The 20,913-nt window shown below is 37.9% G+C and overlaps 1 protein-coding gene across 5 annotated transcripts in view; it reads right to left on the bottom strand.

The window, feature by feature from the left end:
- LOC120541024 (myoferlin-like) overlaps window positions 1-20,913 on the bottom strand; it is a 152,689-nt gene that overhangs the window by 65,646 nt on the left and 66,130 nt on the right. For all 5 annotated transcript variants that reach the window (XM_039772264.1, XM_039772294.1, XM_039772274.1 and 2 more), the window contains exons 6-15: window positions 13,210-13,394; window positions 12,936-13,064; window positions 7,123-7,185; window positions 6,973-7,023; window positions 5,621-5,651; window positions 4,040-4,155; window positions 3,261-3,387; window positions 2,790-2,893; window positions 529-597; window positions 70-113 (exon numbers count right to left, since the gene is read on the bottom strand). In XM_039772264.1, coding sequence (XP_039628198.1) covers window positions 70-113; window positions 529-597; window positions 2,790-2,893; window positions 3,261-3,387; window positions 4,040-4,155; window positions 5,621-5,651; window positions 6,973-7,023; window positions 7,123-7,185; window positions 12,936-13,064; window positions 13,210-13,394 — 919 coding nt within the window. The remainder of the gene's footprint in view (window positions 1-69; window positions 114-528; window positions 598-2,789; window positions 2,894-3,260; window positions 3,388-4,039; window positions 4,156-5,620; window positions 5,652-6,972; window positions 7,024-7,122; window positions 7,186-12,935; window positions 13,065-13,209; window positions 13,395-20,913) is intronic.

Genomic DNA, 20,913 nt, shown 5'->3' with positions numbered 1-20,913 from the left:
TTCCATCCTAAAGTAAAGTGTACAAAACAGAAGTAATTATTTCCCAGTTGAATATAATTGTTAACTTACCAGTCATAAACAGTCAGCTTTATACGATCACACATGGATGGGAACTATTTGGAACAAGTGATAGAGACACAAGATGAAGTACTTTTATTTAGCAGATGTTTGGCAAATTACATCCTTGAAAAAGCAGCCAAAGGAATTTAAGGCCTAAAATCTTATAAAGATTTGCACAATATATAGGAAAAGATTTATAAGTTTCTGTCTGATCTGGGCAAATTAAAACTGTGTAATCCTCAAATAAATTCACACACCACTCACTCTTTATCTGATACTTGCATTAATGAAAGAAAAGTAGATTCTATAAAGATATTACTCATTCTTCTTTGTATGTGTAACATTCCAAAAACTTGGCTTGGCAGTTTTCTTTTTGATTGTTTAGTTAAAAAACAGCACATCAGAAAAAGTTTCCATTACCTAAAGAGCTCAGCCAGTTTTGCTTCGGTATAACAGTATGACACATACCTTAATTTGTAGATTAACAGCTTGATTCCATTCTGGGTTTGCATTCTGTTCTATTATTTTAGTGCAAATCTGATAGCAGAAAGAAGAAAAAAAAAAATCAGCCTTCACATACTTTACTGTACAATTGTCTGGTGCTCCTCATTAAATGGGCAGATTCCTGAAAGCATTCCTTATCTTATTGTTTTCTCTTCCTGCCATTGACAGAGCCCTTGAACTGCAGGCATAATTAGCAATGTGCACTTCCAAAGAGCTTTCCCCCACCCTTGCTGTTAAAGATTTTAATGTATTTTTTGTTCTTTTATATGAGTTTTAGTTTTGCTCTCTTTTTTGAGACTTCATTTAACAAACAATGAAAATTATACAATATTAATAAGATGTGTTTAAAAGTTAAAAACTAGTATTTCACATTAAACCTAAACCTCCTGTTTATCTACTTATAATGCACACATCTACTCAAATTGGGTAACAGAGTAGTTAACAATGCTGTCTAATGGATGAAGCATCCAGGGTTCAAATCCCAAAACTGGTCACTGTCTGTAAGATGTCTGTATGCCCAGTTTGTGTCCTAATGCACTTTTAATCTCATATTTTTGGCTTTTCTCACACCCACAAAAATGTGTGTGTTGGATTAATTAGCAGGTGAATGTGTGTATGAGTGGACTTCAGCCCACCAAAATTTGAACCGGCTTAAACTGATTTTGAGAGTGTTTTGTTACCCTCCATGGTAAAAAGCAGCACTTCAGCCTGACCTAGAAATTCCACTTAAAACCACCATACTTCATTGCAGTAACCATTAACTAAAAATGAGAAAAGAAACAGTTATATTTTTAAAAGTGATATAAATACAGGGAGATTCAATCAAAAGAGGCCCCAAATATTATGTTGTAACTCCTGCCAGGATGAAGCAATCTGAACCAAAAAAATGCGCTATATACCTTGACGTACGTGTAATCAATTGCATGACATGCAATGCTAGAAGTGGTTTTCGTTTTCAGGGACTCCATGTTCCTGAACGTATCGGCAAGCGTCTCAGGGGGAATAGCAGCTATTTCACTTTGGATGTTTTGCATTAAATCTTCCACAATGCGAGGCTTGTTCCGATAGACTTTTCCTTTGAGCATATCCATAAGGAAGAAGTCTGGTGGTGTCAGATCCAGCGACCGTGGTGGCCAAAGCCCCTTTGAAATTACCCTGTTGTCAAAGAAGAACTCAGTTTCTGCCATGCTCCTTGCCAATGAGTGACATGTTGCTCCATCCTGCTGTTAGTAACCTTCCATTAACTCCCGATCATCCAGTTGATTCTGACAACGCTTAAATGAATTGGTGACCCAACAGGTTTACACCATAAAGGTGTGCTGCTCAATACTGTACAACACCACCTGATGAGAAGTCAAGTGACTCAATGAAGAGGTACTGGCGGTATGTAAATGGAGTTTAAATGTTGTGACGGCTGTCCTGTGCCTACTTCATCGCTCCGACACAGGGACATCTCAGCTTGTTCAAAGCTCCACATACTGAGGAGCGCACATTGCATGTTATTTTGTTCAGATTACTTTGTCCTAGCGAGAGTTATTATTATAGAATATTCGTTGCCTCTTCCGAGTGAATCTCCCTGTACATCTTTAGTTTGGAGACTGTTGTACAAAGTATTTTACAAGGCAGTTTTTAGGAGGCAACCATTTCTCCAAATGTGCCTCCATGCACCGTAAATGCTGACAAAGTCTGTCTAAAGAAAGAAAGAAAGAAAGAAAGAAAGAACAGTACCCTGGTACCCTGATCCAGGAAATTTTGCTTGCATGTTCGCCCCAATGTCTGCATGGGGTTTCCCCAGTAACCCAAATTGGATTTAGTATGTTTAAAACTGTTATTTTGTTAAAGAATGAATGCCTCTACTAAGATCCTAAAAATTCAAGTCGGCAATTAGAATATCCACAAATTTTCTCAACACACTTATTCCATTTCAAAATAGCCTGACTCAAGAGTCTGTCCTGATAGCGTTAGGTGTAAGGCAGGAAACAGACTTGACTGAGAATTTACTCCATAACAGGACACACTCACACAATTTAGCCAGTCCATTGAAGGATCTTGGAGCAGACTTGTGTTCTCCTTGTGTCCACATGTAGGCTCCACACAAAATGTGACTGGGCTAAAATTCAAAGTCCTTGAAAATGTGAGGCAGCCATACAAACCACTATACCACTGTGATCCCCAGAATAATATTTTATAAATAAATAATAGGAGCAAAAAACTTGTATTCTTACTTTTTTGCCAGCAAAGCAAACTTCCACAAATGGATCTACAAGATTCTTCTTATCACTATCAGCTCCAAATAGTTCTTTTACACTTTGGACAAATGCATCATCCACTGCAAAAACATAATTAAGTCATTTTCTTTCCATATCAAAATTATTTCCACAGGTTACTAGAAAGTAAGGGTAAAAATAAAACTCATGTCAGTTTGAAAGTGACTTTATACATTAGAACAAAAGAGAGAGAAAAGGAGCAGAGCTGATTCTGTGAAATGAACCAAACCAGAGCTACAGTCAAAATCAACATCTGTGATAAAAGAAGTTAGGAGGAATTAAGTGTCATGTCACTTGGAGTTTCTGTATTGGAAAAAACAACAACCTGGCAGTGTAAACATAAATCATGCATGACAAAAACTGGAACAGATATGACCATGTAATGGCATGCCTGCCTAAGGTAAACTCCTCATACTAAGGATTACATACTCTGAGGAATATCTTCAGCTCTGTAGACCTTCAAAGTAAACGTGACCCATCTCAATGTGACACCAGCAGGCAGCAACAAATTACTCTCAATATCCTCCTGATCTTCATCCCCAGTCTTTTGCTCCACCTGTTTGAGAGACAATAGCTAGCAACTGATTTGTGGTCATAAAATAAATACATTGTATCTGGTGTCAGAAAGAAATTCAGCTAAAATTTGCGTTTTATATACACGTATTAGAACATCACTCTTTTTCTCACCAAGTTAAAAGCCATGCACTTCTATCAAGGATGTGTGCATGTGTTGTTGTGAGCACTTGCAACTTAACCAGGCAAGCGAGTTCCTGCTAGCATCTTGAAAACTCAGACAGTGGATGGAAGAATGGATGGAGCGTTACTACATTAATATTAAGCTAATCAGACGTGTGACCAAAATTATGTGAACAGCAGAAGTAAAAAATATAATCAAGCAAATGACCCATGTTAATGGAGGAATGTCATTGGTATTAACTGGCCTGTTGCTCTATTTAGTGTACAGATTGTTCAGCATCCAGACTAATTATTTTTCTTTGTACTGTGTGTTCTGACAGACTGTTTGGATGCTGGTTTATTACAAATTATGAAACTCAGCAAAATACAGGGGGTCCTTTAGGTGTCACAAAAAGCACTTCTATCATGTTTGGACGGTCTACAATGAGGCACAACTCCACAGTGCATAATGTCATTATAGCTTGACCTGGAATTTATTAACTAAAAAGGGGGAGAAAAGAAATTAACATTACCGGTGGTTCATCTCCAGTCCCAACAACAAACATGCTGACTTTGAGGTAACCCTTTGCTCCTGAAGTAGCATCCTCTGGATCATTTAGCAGCAGCCACTTTCTGAGGACAGCATGTCCTTCATAAAAGAAAGTCACAGAATAAACAGTCACTAGTAAAAGCACTGAATTTATATACTCAAAAAACTCTCAAGACAAAGCTACCTAAAAGTGTGTAATTCCAACAGCTTTAATTAAGAAAAGTTAAAATCAATCTGGAAATAACATCAAGGAAGTAGATGGGATAAAAATTGAGACTTTCAAATTTTAATTGGTAAGAAACAAAAAAGACATAAGCACAAGACTTCTCAACAATGACATGTGCAGGAATTTGGGGCCATATCCACCATAATAAAAGGATAAGTGTATGTGTGTCCATCTAGCTGCTATGTCTCTGTCTCCCAACAGATGAAGCATCACAATTAGTTTTAGTAATAAAATGCATTGCATTTGTGATTCCAATAGATGGTGCATCACAAACATTTAACACTGCTTTAATGAATTCCAAACTAGTTGGCATATAACAGAGGCATATGCATTGCATGATGAACTACACACGTTAACACTAAGATCTACATTGATTAGTGACATATCAATTCATCTTAAGACAGGTAGCACAAATAGTTAATAAAAAAAACGCTAAAGACAGAGTTAATGAGATTAACCTACCGATGCATGTGATTGTTAAAAGCATGTGGTTTACTGATGGGGCATTTAATAGGCACAGGTACGATGAACATTTATGAAAATTGGACTTTTGTCTTCATTTAAAATGAAATGAGGGGGTCACATGCTGGTCACTTTAGTGAATAAGCCTTAAGGCTGTCATTTGTATTTTTTTAATTTAAACAAACTAATCTGTTGTTCAGATAGGACAGTAAAAATAATTCCAAAAAGACATACTCTGGACAAATTAATATTACCTATCTATCATCTATCTATCCATCTTTGAGGAAATTAATGGCTTTAATTCAAAGGAAATGTTTTAGTTTAACCACAGAAAGTGTGACAAAGAGTACATATTGAATGTGTACCTCACAAATGATAGACATCGCATGTTAGTGCAACAGATAGTAACACCATGACTTGGTCTCCAGTTTAAAATTAATTCAGCTGTACTTTCTGTGTTTTAAAAGCTACCAATTGATCACATGATATCCTTCCATGGATGGAAGACACAATTAGAGTCTGAATGACAATAGGAAAATTTCTCACCTGCAAGCATCTACACAATGTACTATAAATGAGTTAAATGCATGTTCCACACATTCAACTCTGATCCCTGAAGCCCAGAGCAGACATCAAAACATTCACAGACTAATCAAATAACTGGAGCAGGGGTTTGGGAGACAGCAGGGAAAAAACGGTGAAAAGGTGAAGTGTCCTGTGTGCTGTGATTTAGAGGAGGGGAAATGGATAGGCCAGGCTAGTTTGAGGATAACACCATACTTATTTGGGGCAAGTAATGGTATATTTATAAGTAATGATATAAAATGTAACAATGTGGTCTTAATTATATTAAGAAATTTAAAACAACTGCCATACCTGGTTCATCATAAACATAACCAACATCAATCTACAAGGGAAAAAATGGAATGTTTATATTGTTAGTAAGCTATTAAAAATACAAATTGAACACACTCACTTAAAGATATACAAATGCAATGCTGTTGCATATAAAAGTACATTTTAAAAGTACAAAACGGTACAGTCAAATTTTAATTTTAAACCTCTAATGTTAAAGGAGTAAATCACTTTTTAGAACTAATTAGGGATAGCGATCCTTCTTATCTGGGAATGCCTTTCGGCAACGCATAATAAGCAAATTTCAACAATAAAAACGCATTTATATTAAGGTAAAGTATGCCATGCAAACATAAAGAAAGCCGTGTCATAAAATGTTACAGATTGTACTGTATAATAGTTCTCTTTCAAAAAGCACCACCAATTTTAATGGCTATTATCTTGGTTTACCCGTTTCTTTTCTCTCTGCTTGCTATAGTTTTGTGCATTCTTAATGGAAAAACTCATGTTCTTATCGTCAGCCCCATCCCCTTCATCATACAGTCAATTTTATCCATTCACGGCCAGAGCACAACATGCAATTTCTCCTTGAGTGTTAATAATTCTCAAAGGCATCAATCAGTTCACTCCAGCAGGATTCATTCAATAAGGACACCAATGAACGCTAAGTGGATGTTTAGTCAAGATAGAAGCCAGAAGATGTGGTGGGAACCTGGAACAAACTACATACTCAGCAGTTGAAGTAGAAACCCTGCCCACTTTTAAAAAGTATCTGGATGAGAGATTTGGAATATTTTAGAAATTTTAGTTATTGCTTGAATGGTGTACTTTAATTTTTAAATGTCCTTAGTACCTTCCTTTTATGTGGCACCCCTCTGACAAATAAAAGTCATGTTTATCATATTCAGACCAATCCTTAAACCACTACACAATGTATGAGCACATTTTCTGAATCCTATGCTGCTTTTCAGCTTTACAGCTCAACCATAAATCCACCCCTTCACCTCCAAACTTCACTTTGATCTTATCTGTATTCACCTTCTGGAATTTTCATTCAGTTCCTACTTTCGCTTTCTCTCATTTTATCTTCACTTTGAATGTTGGCATCAACACAAGACCATTGGAATTCAAGAGCTCTTATGACTGCCATTACATATCTTTATGGTCACAACCTATTGTACATCACTATCGTAGATACGGCATAGACTTTAAACACATCGTTCATGAAGCCCTCCATCCTGATTGCGGTTCATGCTCGCTCTTATGCACAAATGACATCACTACTGGCACCAACTACTCATCAACACCCAAGGACTTTTTCATTGTGAAAGTAGTCACATGGTACAGTTCAGGAATAAGCATTAAATACATACCTTGAATTCGCCCATAAGGCTGTCAGCTCGTAGAGAAAATGAATCATAAACCTACATGAAGGGAATTTTATACAATTTTCTCAGATGAAAATATTAAAAGCAAGGCAGAAAAACAATGTTGAAAATAAACAAGAATGAACAGAACCTTACCCTTAAAGTAATGTTTTCATCAAAAAGGTCAGATGGCATCATATTGACATTGTAGAAAAACACCTGTATAAAGGAAAAAAAACATGAGTAAAGTTAGCATTATGTTGTATTGATAAAAATGTTTTATGTCGCAACAAGAATTTGGCCCAATATTTGTGCATCTAAGATGTGCCACAAGGGTCTGAAGCAGAAACCTTCTCACACTTTACTGACAACCTCTCTGATTTTTTTCAACTGCAGTTCTAGCGTGTTGAACTACACTTCTGGCTCAGGGGCCTACCCCTTTCTGGGTCATTGTATATCTGCTTCAGATTGTGATCCATCACTTCCCTACAGCAATCAAGTATGCCACTTCATTTTTGGCAAAAAAGCCCATTGGGTAAACTTGAAGGGACTGTCAATGAAGGCAGCATTCTTATGGGGTCTGTCATGGCAACATCTTCGATACCTCTCTGATTGCCAGATAATCCTGATCTTATTATGAAAAGCATGCAAAAGTTCCATGGAGCCAGATGTGATCATCAAACGAGACTACATGTCTGGGGACAACCTATTAAAAAGTGTGTAATGAACAGAGTTGAAATGTGTGCTTCAAAGGCTACCCCCACAGGGTTACTTGCTAAGAAACCCAAACCTAATTCCTCCAGTCCGTGTGTCACCAGGGTTTCACAGAGATAAAGCAAAAGTTACTGAAGTAAAGACTTGACGCCAAGAGAGAATTTAAAAGTAAAAACTGATGGCATCCATTCAGGAGCTTACTAACACAAGGTAACTGAAGCTAAATAATTAATATGCATGTTATAATGAGCTTTGCAACAGTAAAGACACACAGACAAATACATGCAGACCACCACAGCTACTGGGTTCCTCACGTTTGAGAAGTGCCTCTGTCTCCTACAGTGCATACAGAAAGTATTCACAGCGCATCACTTTTTCCACATTTTGTTATGTTACAGCCTTATTCCAAAATGGATTAAATTATTTTTTTCCTCAGAATTCTACACACAACACCCCATAATGACAACGTGAAAAAAGTTTACTTGAGGTTTTTGCAAATTTATTAAAAATAAAAAAATTGAGAAAGCACATGTACATAAGTATTCACAGCCTTTCCCATGAAGCTCAAAATTGAGCTCAGGTGCATCCTGTTTCCCCTGATCATCCTTGAGATGTTTCTGCAGCTTAATTGGACTCCACCTGTGGTAAATTCAGTTGATTGGACATGATTTGGAAAGGCACACACCTGTCTATGTAAGGTCCCACAGTTAACAGTTCACGTCAGAGCACAAACCAAGCATGAAGTCAAAGGAATTGTCTGTAGACCTCTGGGACAGGATTGTCTCGAGGCACAAATCTGGGGAAGGTTACAGAAAAATTTCTGCTGCTTTGAAGGTCCCAATGAGCACAGTGGCCTCCATCATCCATAAGTGGAAGAAGTTCGAAACCACCAGGTCTCTTCCTAGAGCTGGCCGGCCATCTAAACTGAGCGATCGGGGGAGAAGGGCCTTAGTCAGGGAGGTGACCAAGAACCCGATGGTCACTCTGTCAGAGCTCCAGAGGTCCTCTGTGGAGAGAGGAGAACCTTCCAGAAGGACAACAATCTCTGCAGCAATCCACCAATCAGGCCTGTATGGTGGAGTGGCCAGACGGAAGCCACTCTTTAGTAAAATGCACATGGCAGCCCGTCTGGAGTTTGCCAAAAGGCTCCTGAAGGACTCTCAGACCATGAGAAACAAAATTCTCTGGTCTAATGAGACAAAGATTGAACTCTTTAGTATAAATGCCAGGCGTCACACATTTGGAGGAAACCAGGCACCGCTCATCACCAAGCCAATACCATTCCTACAGTGAAGCATGGTGGTGGCAGCGTCATGCTGTGGGGATGTTTTTCAGCGGCAGGAACTGGAAGACTAGTCAGGATAATGGGAAAGATGACTGCAGCAATGTACAGAGACATCCTGGATGAAAACCTGCTCATCTTTCAGCAGGACAACGACCCTAAGCACACAGCCAAGATATCAAAGAAGTGGCTTCAGGACAACTCTGTGAATGTCCTTGAGTGGCCCAGCCAGAGCCCAGACTTGAATCCAATTGAACATCTCTGGAGAGATCTTAAAATGGCTGTGCACCAACGTTTCCCATCCAACCTGATGGAGCTTGAGAGGTGCTGTAAAGAGGAATGGACGAAACTGGCCAAGGATAGGTGTGCCAAGCTTGTGGCATCACATTGAAAAAGACTTAAGGCTGTAAAAAAAGAAATGAATCCATTTTGGAATAAGGCTGTAACATAACAAAATGTGGAAAAAGTGATGCGCTGTGAATACTTTCCGGATGCACTGTATGTTATCCTTCTGTCATTTTGACTATTGCATTACTATATGACTTAACAGCAAAATAGAGTTAAGATAAGCTTTGTGGTCTATGGATATACACTATGTTAAAACGCCATAGCGATTTTTTCATGGCATGTTTGCATTTCCAGTTAGACAGGAATATTACATTTCTTTAGTTATTTGTTTAGACGTGCAGTCAGAAGGTGGATGTTGTGTAGCCTTGTCCATGTTTTACTGGTGTTATAAGTCAGATTTGTTGATTCAGGTGTTTTGAGTACTGAAATCTACATCTCCTGTGATTCTTCATTATCAGCTTTCATAATGGATGTCCTTTTCACAGAGTGTGACACAACGTTTGTTTCAAATGTATATTTTGCAATTCATATTTTCATTAATATAGCTACCAAATCTTTCAAGCTTACATCTACGTCTACACTATCGTCATAACGGTGAACAGCAGAGAGCACACATGGCACCTGTGACAACATATTGCTTATGTTTACCATTTGCATATTGATGCTGTGAAATATCAATGCATGATCTCATGCTACAGAAAGGTTTTTGCGTCAGGTCATGTTTAATTTTTAAACATGCAATGTGCTCTCTGCACACGACATATTTATATGTCTAGATTTTTTTTTTTAGACTTTTCAACTGTAGACTGTTCATCAAAAAAAGAAGCTTGCTGTATCTCCGACCAGATTAACAAGCACAACTCAAATCTTTGCTATTCAAAATCACAACCCTTTACTTTGAGCGCCACTTTCATAAGGCAAGGGATTGGTTTAGAAATGAGAAACTCCATGAGTTGTCTAATTGTTCCTGCCCTGTGTGAAGCAAAGTTCAAATGTGGTTGTCTCCAGACGTATGTATTATATATCTGGCTTCAGCGAGACTAAACGTGCTTAAGTGGAGCCAAGCCACTACAACCCTCTTCTCCTGTTTGCTTGTACATTGCAGTTAAAGCATTCATCTCCTTCCTGATGTTACAGATCCTTACAGCCCTTTGATTCTTTGAGTATGATGTTCAAGCTTCCTTCATCTATTCCTCTCCAAACCACACAGCAAGCATGATGATGATCATCATCATCATAATGGTGTCCCTTTGCTCTATAGCTTCAAGAATCTGGTTGACACCATCTTCAAATTTATTCCACAGTAAAGTCATGTTTGCAGATGACCACTTGATCTGCCTCCTCTCGGACATCACGTTGAAGGTAGTTATTTGCATTACTTTGATTTTCCAGGCAGTTTGGGGTGACTCCAATCTCCATCTCACCAGCTTGTACACCTGCACGTTGTGTTGCTCTTGTTTCCCCAAACCGACACGAAGAGAACTGGAAATCCAATATGGATGCTATTGTGCCGAACAAGGAAACTAATAAACTTCTTCATTTTCCGTTCTTTTTGCATTTTTAAGATGTATTGACTTAAAATGGAAGTGTGAATTTTATTCATAATGTACAAATACATTTTAGATACCCACTTATTCTAACACAGTACAGTAGGGGGACTATCCTGGAGTGCAAGGCAGAATTTAACTAAGGGTTGATTTCCCGACTAAAAAAAAATATAAAATCACATGTATATATGGAGAACTTGCAGAGTGAATACAGACAATACATAGAGGAATATCTGATCTCTGAACTCTGGAGCATGGTGGCAGTCACACAATATTGTGTTGAACCATCCATATCACAGAAAATAAATGGTAGGAATATTAAGACTGTAATATGTTTGAAAGCATAGACAGAGAAAATATCTGCTCAGAGGGTTATTGTGTCACCTTTATCAAAAATTAAAACGAATCAATTACACGATTCTAGCATTGTTATTCAAATTTAAAACCAAACACCTGCCAGTAAGAATACTTCATCCTCTGACATTGAACTTCTGACACTGAAATGACAGTTAGGAGTTAATTTCACGCAATAACAGACTATTGATTTTTACAGGGTAAAAGAGTCTAGGATTTAATTAAGAGATTAATTAAGGGTCACAAATTACTGTTCAGTTTAATGGTAAAGGGTTACAGATGGTTTGCAAAGCGGATTACCAATAGATTGATTAAGCAATTGCTACTGCTCTGACAATTGCCCTCGATTATCTGTGTAAAAAAAAAAACCCACTGACGATAAATTGCGATTTTATAAGGAGTTCCCATCCCGCACTGATGATTGTCCACGCTTTTAACAAAGAATGGACGTTGAAGACACAAAAAAGGGCAAGACTGGGTCACACACACACACAAAAAAAAAAGTTTAAGAAATCCTGCTTTAAGAAGTAGTACCAGAATCTCTGTTGAGAAACCAAAACTTGAAGTACAATTAAATAATTCTAAATTTTAAGGGCTATACAAAAAAATAATAAACCTAGTGTGTGAACATTGTGACAGTTTGGCCTGCCTTACTGTGAAGTATACATTTTGATCAAAGTCATGGAAAGGAAAAGATGGGAAACCCTAGATGCATCTGAGCATGTCCTTCTCTCTTTTCATCAAAGGGCCAAAAGTGTATTCAGAAGCATACACCCAGAAGGGAACTCGAATTCTCTAGAACCTTTGTCAGCCTAGTGAGAACACTGTTAAAGATAGGTTCATTCCTTCCATTCATGTTACAATGGACTAATATAGACAAAGCACTAGATCTGCGTAGGCCAGTTCACTTTCTGCTGTTAAAAAAAAACAAAAAAAAACAGCAAGTCCACCTAAGACTTAAATTACCAAAAGGATCCCTGCTCTATTCATTTGAGGAAAGGTTACTGTAGAGCCAGAAAAGCCAACCACACGGACAGTATTTATAGAATTTTTCTCTATACCTGGTCAGACTAGGATTTTGATCTAATTTAAATAAAAAAAACCTTTGTTCTATTGCTATATTATCCTTTAAATGATTTTTATTACACACTTTTCAGTTATTAAGGATCGAAATCTGTGTTTTAGTTTGTTCAACACTCACCCAGTGGTTATAACATAAACAGATCATTAAAATACATAAATGCCACTGCAGGAGTTGTTTGAAAAAAGAAAAAAAAGAGCTGAGGTTAAAGCAATGTCTCTTGGGCCTAAGCCATTCCTTTTCTACTAAATTTCGTCACTACTCCAAGTAAATCGCAGAGAGCTGTGGGTTAGTAAGCAAGCAAGCCTGCAAAGGGTATTATTACCTTAATGTGATAAGAAAACCAAACACTTCTGAAAGCATTAGCAAAGTGGGTTTAAAGTGTGGGCTTAACCAGCTTACTTAAAAGTTTCATTTCTTTTCAGAAACAAATAAAAGAAATATTGTTTTTTGTTATTTTCCACTAAGTATTGTAATTAGAATATCTTAAGAAATTACCAAGCACTGTGTCTAGCATTACAACTACAGCATTTTGTATAATTGTATACAGTATATTTACTGTACATTAACAAAAAATTTTACAAATTTACAAAATGGTCTTTTCTTAACCAGTCTTTGTAAAATTATTCTTTTTTCCTTTTACCTCATCAAAGAATGGATTGTTTCCTCTCCGAATCCTTGTTCTGTGGGTCTGATTGCACACATTAACCTTGACCACAGGTTTAATGTTGTTTCCTGGAATCTGCCTTCCTTCGATGACACGAACACGAATCTGACAGATAACATACGAAAAATACTTTTAGTTGCGTTATTTCACACACATTAAAAATATATTTTTTACTGCCATATTGATTTTCATTTAGACCATTTTTTTTTTAAAGTTTCTCAAACACTTCTACACTGTTTTTTTCTTTTACCTGAAAGTCCTGAGGTTTGTTGGAGAGGATGCGACGATTTTTCTTGCCTTTGCCAAGCCTCCTTTGCAGTTGGGTGTTTGACTGACCTCCAGACATGCCACCCAAGCCACCTCTACCTCCAGCTCCAGCTCCTCCTCCTCCATCAGCATCATCTTCATCACCTCCTCCTTCATCCCCATCAGTAGCTTTATAAACAAGTAAAAAGTTAATTGTATTTCAAATTCAATAAAATAGCTAAGCAACTTTGAAAGCTACCATTAGTCTAGCAAAGAATAAAAGAAAAAAGTAGCCTTGGTTTACAAGGTAAAAATTATAATTCTGTCAAAAATAATTAATTACATTGTAAAGTACATTGATTCAGAACAACAATGAATGGAGATTAATTCACTGAGCTGGTTAACTGAATTAACAATTTCAAAATTATTTTCAATACTATGAATATGAGATACTGTATGTTGGTGAAACACTCGAGTCTGCCAATGCCGTCCTGCCTGCCATCACAACCCATCAGTTTAGGTTGTTAAGTCCTGGCAGTTGTTATGCCACTCCAGGGTTGTTGCCTTAGCTCAGGTTTACATCTTGTCTATTTAGACTTTTTATTGTTAGTTAATTAAAACTTTCTGCACTTTGTTATTAATTCTGTTTTGGGTTTTGTTCTTTCTGTGTTGTGTTAATTTAATATTGTGTTTATTGATTACAGGCAGTCCCTGGATTACGTACGAGATAGGGACTGTAGGATTGTACTTAAGTTGAATTTGTAAGTCAGAACAGGTACATTATTTTAATAAATGCTATTGTTGACCAACTGTAACCAAGTGCTCTGCCAATGAATTATGGAGTTTCACCTCTCTCTGACCTTTTCTGATCACAACTGAGCTGATGGTTCTTCTCTCTCTCTTGTGCGCGCATCTCTCTCTCTCTCCTTATCTCTCTCGCTCGTGTGTGTGTGTGTGTGTGTGTGTGTGTGTGTGTGCATCTCTCTCTCTCTCTCATCTCCTATTCTCCATCTGAGTCTGTGTGCTTCACTCATATAGTCAACATCTGTAAGTGCGTATACTGTTTACTAAAGCATTGTGACTGTGTGTGTGTGTGTGCGCGTGTGTGTGTGTGTGTGTGGCTGGCGCCAAGACGTGTGTGCTGTGAAGTGCGAGTCCCCATCTTGCGCCCCAAAACACAAAGCTGAGTCTCAGTACTTTAACACCACCAGCTTTATTCAGCTTGAAACAGCAACAGAGCTGTTATTTATTGTAGAGGGATCTTTATAATGTTCCTTGTATCACCCATTGACGGCAGGCGCTTATAGCATGTCTGCGATCTTTTTGGATGTGCTTATACGGCAAACTGCTATAGCGCTGGGAGGCTGCGATTGCTTTGGGACACTCTTCCGCGTGTCGTCCCGTTGGGTGGAATCCCACATGAGTTTAGAAACTCACTCACACCAGGCATTATTCTTTTTAAAGGTAAAGTGCAGGTTAATTTGTTTTATGTATCTTTACTTTATATTTTGTATTAAGCATTTTTATATGAATAGTTTTGGGTTGTGGAACGAATCATCTGAGTTTCCATTATTTCTTATGGGGAAATTCGCTTTGATATACGAGTGCTTTGGATTGCGAGCACGTTTCCGGAATGAATTATGCTTGCAAACCGAGATTCCACTGTATTAGCTTTTTTTTTTATTATTTTCAGCTCCCTGTCTCTTGTATATAGAGCCAAAGGAATCAGAGCCACCACGGTATGCTGCTGGGGGACCGCGCAAACCTGTATTTAACTCTTTCAGGGTGAGTGTCGACTTACGTCAACATATAGGGTTGAGGCTGATGTCGACATTAATCAACATCTGCGGGTAGTGGGTGGTAATCAAATTAGGGTTACATCAGTGAAACCACCTGTTAAGTTACAGTTCGGCTGTATTTGTTTGCAGTACTGTATGTGTTACACTGGTACCTCTGTTTCAGGTGTCTGTTGCTACATACTGTGATTGCTAACCATAACGGCTTCTCAACTGATGCCAGCTGCACAAAGACAGCCACCGTCGGCTGTATGAAGACAGCTGCACAAAGATGTCTGATCGAAAGACGTATGCCATTAGCTGTGCAAAGATGGATGATCAAAGATTGCCACTGCCAGCTCCCTTTGCCCAGCTGCCAGAACAGTCACAGTATGCAGCAACAGATGCCCGAAACAGCTGTGCCAGTGTAACACATACTGCAAGCAGTGTAATGTGGCAATGCATACCATTGGCTGCTTCTAAAGTTATCATACAGTACCTTGCAGGACTATGCTGTGTAATAGGTATGTGAATTCACATAGGGAACAGACTCATGGAACATAAAACACAGGGACGTTTGTCATAAATAGTTTATGTTGATTTATTTGTGAAACACTGTTTTATGTGCTTTTCAATAAACAGAGTTTTTTGGAAAAACATTTTCCGCCTTGGGCTAAAACAGGAAAAAAAATAGCTCTGAAAAAGTTCAGGAAAAGCTGCTGATATCGAAGCAGCTTCAGCATTGATCGTGGTTAATTTTTGATTCTTATTTGAATTCTTTAGTTTTTGATCTTTGAACTTTCTGGCCTTTTTATCCATTGAAGTTATCATGTCTGAATCATGTTTCTTTTTGAATCATGTTTCTTTTTTGATTGTCTTATTTTTGGTTCATTTGTTTCTGCATTACCTTTGATCCTCCTTCTTGAATTCCTTTGAGCACAAATTTAAAATATTCAAACTTTGTTTTCATTTAGCAAAATGGATTAATGGTTTCTCTTTCTCTCAATTTGACTTTTGAAACTTTAAAGCCTGAGCCAAGTCTGCCCTTTTGTGTGGCTTTTTGAGGCCTGCTCCCCCATTTTATGCTTCTTTGTGGCATATATTATTACGGCATTTGAATACGCACCCCCAACTTTCACATCTGTAAAAGTTGTCATCTTTTACTGAAGTCTCTTGTCATCCATATGTAATGAATTATCTGTAATGTACTAAAATCTTCTTAATAGCTCTTTACACTAGTCTATGGCATTGTTTTCTATTACAAGCACATTTTATATACAGTATATATCTATATCGATCTATCTACTGTATATATAAACTGCTCAAAAAATTTAAGGGACACTTTGAAAACACAACAGATCTTCTTAGGAACGGAAGGATGCCACATCGTTTGATGGAACTAAAAATTATCAACCTACAGAGGGCTGAATTCAAAGACACCCCGAAAATCAAAGTGAAAAAATGATGCGTCAGGCAATTCCATTTTGCCGAAATGTTAATGTAGCAACTCAAAATCGTACTCAGTAGTTTGTATTGCCCCACTGAGCATCACTGAGCTCCTGCACAGTCTGAGGTGCAACCTGGTGGCTTCGTATAGACCAAAATATAATGTCCCAGAGGGACACGGTCCGTTTCTGATTGTTTGGTCAGAGACATTCACACCAGTGGCCTGCTGGAGGTCATTTTGTAGGACTCTGGCAGTGCTCAACCTATGCCTTCTTCCCCAAAGGACCAGATACCGGTCGTGCTGATGGGTTAAGGACCTTCTACGGCCCTGTCCAGCTCTCCTAGAATAACTGTCTGTCTCCTGGAATCTCCTCCATGCCCTTGCAACTGTGCTGGGAGACACAGCAAACCTTCTGGCAATGGCACGTATTGATGTGTCATCCTGGAGAAGTTGGAACACCTGTGCAACCTCTGTAGGGTCCAGGTATCGCCTCATGCTACCAGTAGTGAGACTGACTGTAGCCAAATGCAAAACTAGTGAAGAAACAGTCAGAAAAGATGAGGAGGGAAAAATGTCAGTGGCCTCCACCTGTTAAACCATTCCTGTTTTGGGGGTCATCTCATTGTTGCCCCTCTAGTGAATCTGTTGTTAATTTTATTAACACCACAGCAGCTGAAACTGCTTAACAACCCCCTCTGCTACTTAACTGACCAGATTAATATCCCATAAGTTTAATTGATTTTATGTTATACTCTGATTAAAAAGTGTTCCTTTAATTTGTTTGAGCAGTATATATATGTTTAATAGATAGATAGAAATTACTAATGTCCATCTGTCTGTCACATGATTACATGCAAACCTTTGGGGCTAGAACCTTGATCTTGGTTTATTCGAAAGCTTATGACCATATATGTTCTGGAAATTCAAAAAGTATATGTGTGTTCGGAATCCATAATCAAATGTAAGCTGGTGGCGAGTCTACTGTTGTTTATATACAGTATATTTGCAGCATTTTATTTCAGGATGTAGTCCTGCATTTTTTACTAGTAATAAAAAAAGAAGAACTGATTGACTGATGTTTATTTATTTTAATTCATTAATTTTAAACTGTTGCTCATAATAGATAACAAATACTTTACATTACAAAAACAGTTGACACTGCAGCAGATAGCACACTAAATAAACTATATACATAGTCACAGAAGCACTATGCAAAGTCAATAAAACATTTTTAACATTTAAGCAGTCAACGGTAATAAAACTAGTAATGAACAGTTTTTATCATTAGGAAATTAAAAGAAGGGTACACACTATTTAAGTCTTGAACAAAATGTGATTTTTGTTTTTTTCTTTTTTTTTTCCTGTGGAACACTTTTATTCATTATTTTTCCTTTTGCTGATACAATGTCATGGTGTCTGTGTAGTTTGTTTGTGCTCCACATGTCTGTCTGGGTTTTCCTTCCAAAAGTAAAATGGCAAATCAAAACTGGCCCTGTGTGAGTGCAACTGTGTGCCCTATAATGGACTGGCACTGCCTCCTTGTGACAGATTGATTTCCACCTTACACCTGACGCCGTTGGAGTGGGCATTGGTTCCTCCAACCTGGAACTGGATATGTGGGTTAGAAAAGATATGTGTGATCCTTGATAATCTGCGACTGTGTTTGGAATGAATCCTTCAATTACAATTTTAGATAATGAATGGAAATCTGGCACAAATAAAATGTACGCCTCATTAGATTAAGTTAAACATGGTCTAGTTTAGCTCAAAACTTTACATTATATACATTTATTTCAGATTATGCAAAATATATACCGGTCAGGAACACTGTGAGCACTGCTATCATGCACCTGCCTCACTGGGACATCTGTCTGGGAATGTCCTATGCTATGACTTTACTGTCAGACAGTATTTGTATCACAATAATCTTCTGTTTGGGGTAAGACCACAACATGTCTTTAGTTATACAGTATAATAATATTGCCCTTAATTATGTGAGTATGCTGAGCCTTAACTATTAACCTTCAAGAAGACTTCATAATAAATCATCTGATTTCACTTCATTCATTTCTCTAGATAGGTAATTTGGAATGTCAGGTTTGATTTAAATAATTTAATATATGTATCATTAATATAGACAATGTATATTTTAAAGTATATATTAATATATGTATCATTGTATGTATGACTGGGTAATACAGTAATTAATTCATTGTAATATAATTTATAACACATAAAAAATAATATGGATACATTGACAGAAAGTTGCTGAGAGTGTTTAATATGCAAGATTCCATCATACTGCAGTTAGCAAATGAGGAAGAAATTATGACTCGACAGAATTTATTTATCATTACTGTGACTGGAAACTGTGACCAGTCAGGTCTGAAATCCTAATGCCTAATACCCTTATCTCATGTAATTCTTACTACTTAATGCAGCACTAAACCTTAGGAGGAAATCTGTGAATAGTTATACCAACTGAACATTTATTGACAAAATCAAAAATGTTACTCCTGCTTGCAACTTAATTTCAAACAGAGATTCACCTGTGTAAATGCTTACTTTTTTGCATTCTGGTTCATGACTGGAGAATAATTTGCATCACGAATGCTGAAGCCTGAGGTGGTAGTGTGTCGGGCATCAGGATTAAAGCTATCACTCATGTTGTGAGCTTTCTGCAGATAAACTCCTTGCTTGCTCAGCTCAATCTCTCTTTTCTCTTTAAAGGTGTTTTCTTATTTAAAAGGATTTACAGATTTACATAAATAAAGAATAAAATCATAATACTAATTTACACCAGGTGTCTCACAAGTAATATCTAACTTGTATAAAACAGAATGGTTTAGTGACACAGTGGCTAGAACTGCTGTATTATGCTGGGCAAGCTAGCAAAATATTTGAGTAGTAATCAGGTGAAAAAGTCTAAACCAAAAAAAAAAAAAAGTCAAAAACTAAGCCATACAGCTACCAAGGTCCAAATGTGGAAGTAGTAAATCAAAATCAAAAATTTGAGCTATGACAAAAAGAAACAGGAATTCAAAGGCACAAATGGGTTGTTTAGATTAGATTAGGTACACAGTGTGATGGACGGCCGGCAGCTAAACCCGGCTGGGACGCCCCTGGACTAGAAGGATGGGGGATGGCAGCGACTTTCCGACACTGCTTCCCCCAAGGCGCTAGATGGCAGCTTCCCTGCAGTGCAGTGGTACCCCGGATTGCCGCAGGGCACTATGGGACACGGAGTTGGCACTATGGGACGGGAGTTTGGATACACAGCCCTGATGGGTGTAACCAGGAGGAGCTGTCTAAGGACCTGGGGACATATTATTTCAGTATAGCCCGGAAGTACGAGGTAATCACGAGGAAGGAAGCCCCGAAGTACTTCTGGGCTGAAGAAAATCCCTGTTCTGTATTAGACCCGGAAGTGCCAGCCAGTCATGAGGTCGGAAGGACAGAAGCACTTCCGGGTCACAGACTATATAAAGGACTAATGGAGACCCAGCAAGGGAGCCAGAGTTGAGAGGGAGGGTGACAGAGCTGCTGGGAGGAGAGGAAAGGAGGAGAATTATTGTGTGGTTATTAGTGTTAGTATGGTGGGAAGGTGCTTCGAGGCACCACTATTAGAAGAGAAGGAATAAAAGATCCTTTTGGTGCTTTTACCTGATATCTTGGGCGTTTGTCTATCGGGTTTGAGGAGCAACAGTGCCCTCTAGTGTCACAACAGACAGAGGGGTAGATGGACCTTTATTTGACCCCTGGGGAAAGGCTTTTTACAGAAGCTCTTTGCAGAAATACATAAATAGGTAAATAAATAAATACACCCACACAGTTTGGTATGAACACACACCAGAATGACTATAAAGCAAGAAAATGAAAAAGAAAGAAAACTTCTGACTTGGCTGTCACAGTTGTTTTGAAACTGCAAACTCAGATAGTAAAGCACTTCCAAAGAAAACCTTTGAACCCATCAGATTGTTAAGAACAGATCATGGCCTATGAGGACACACCCCTAACAACACAAGAGGCTGCGCTAATAACAGGATGTCAAAATAATAGCGATACAGAATAAACAAAATTGAAAATGAAAATGGACCAAAATAAATAACAGAAACAAAAGTAAGCTTTAACTCAGAAAAAAAATATCATCACATTTATATTTCAAAACAAGTGATACATCTTGGAAAACGATGGAGAATGATGTGTAAAAATTTAAAAAAATTAAATAATTTCTAACATACTGCTCCACATATCCACTACCTGGATGTGAATTGTGAACTTGGTGGTTTTCTGTGTGCAGACTGCATGTTCTGAATTTCCTTCCACAACCCTAAAGACTTGTAAATTATGTCAAATAGATTGGGCTGTATAAGTGGACCCTGTGATAAGACTGGCGCGCGATCCAGGGATGATTGCTGCCTTACACCCAACACAGTTAGAAAAGGCTCTGGCCCCCTGTGGCACCCTAATTTGGATTATGTAGTTT

The sequence above is a fragment of the Polypterus senegalus genome, chromosome 1 (assembly GCF_016835505.1).
Source record: "Polypterus senegalus isolate Bchr_013 chromosome 1, ASM1683550v1, whole genome shotgun sequence".
In the NCBI taxonomy this organism is placed as follows: Eukaryota; Metazoa; Chordata; class Cladistia; order Polypteriformes; family Polypteridae; genus Polypterus; species Polypterus senegalus.
Note: the sequence above shows the minus strand (reverse complement) of the source record. Positions and strands in the feature narration are given on the sequence as shown.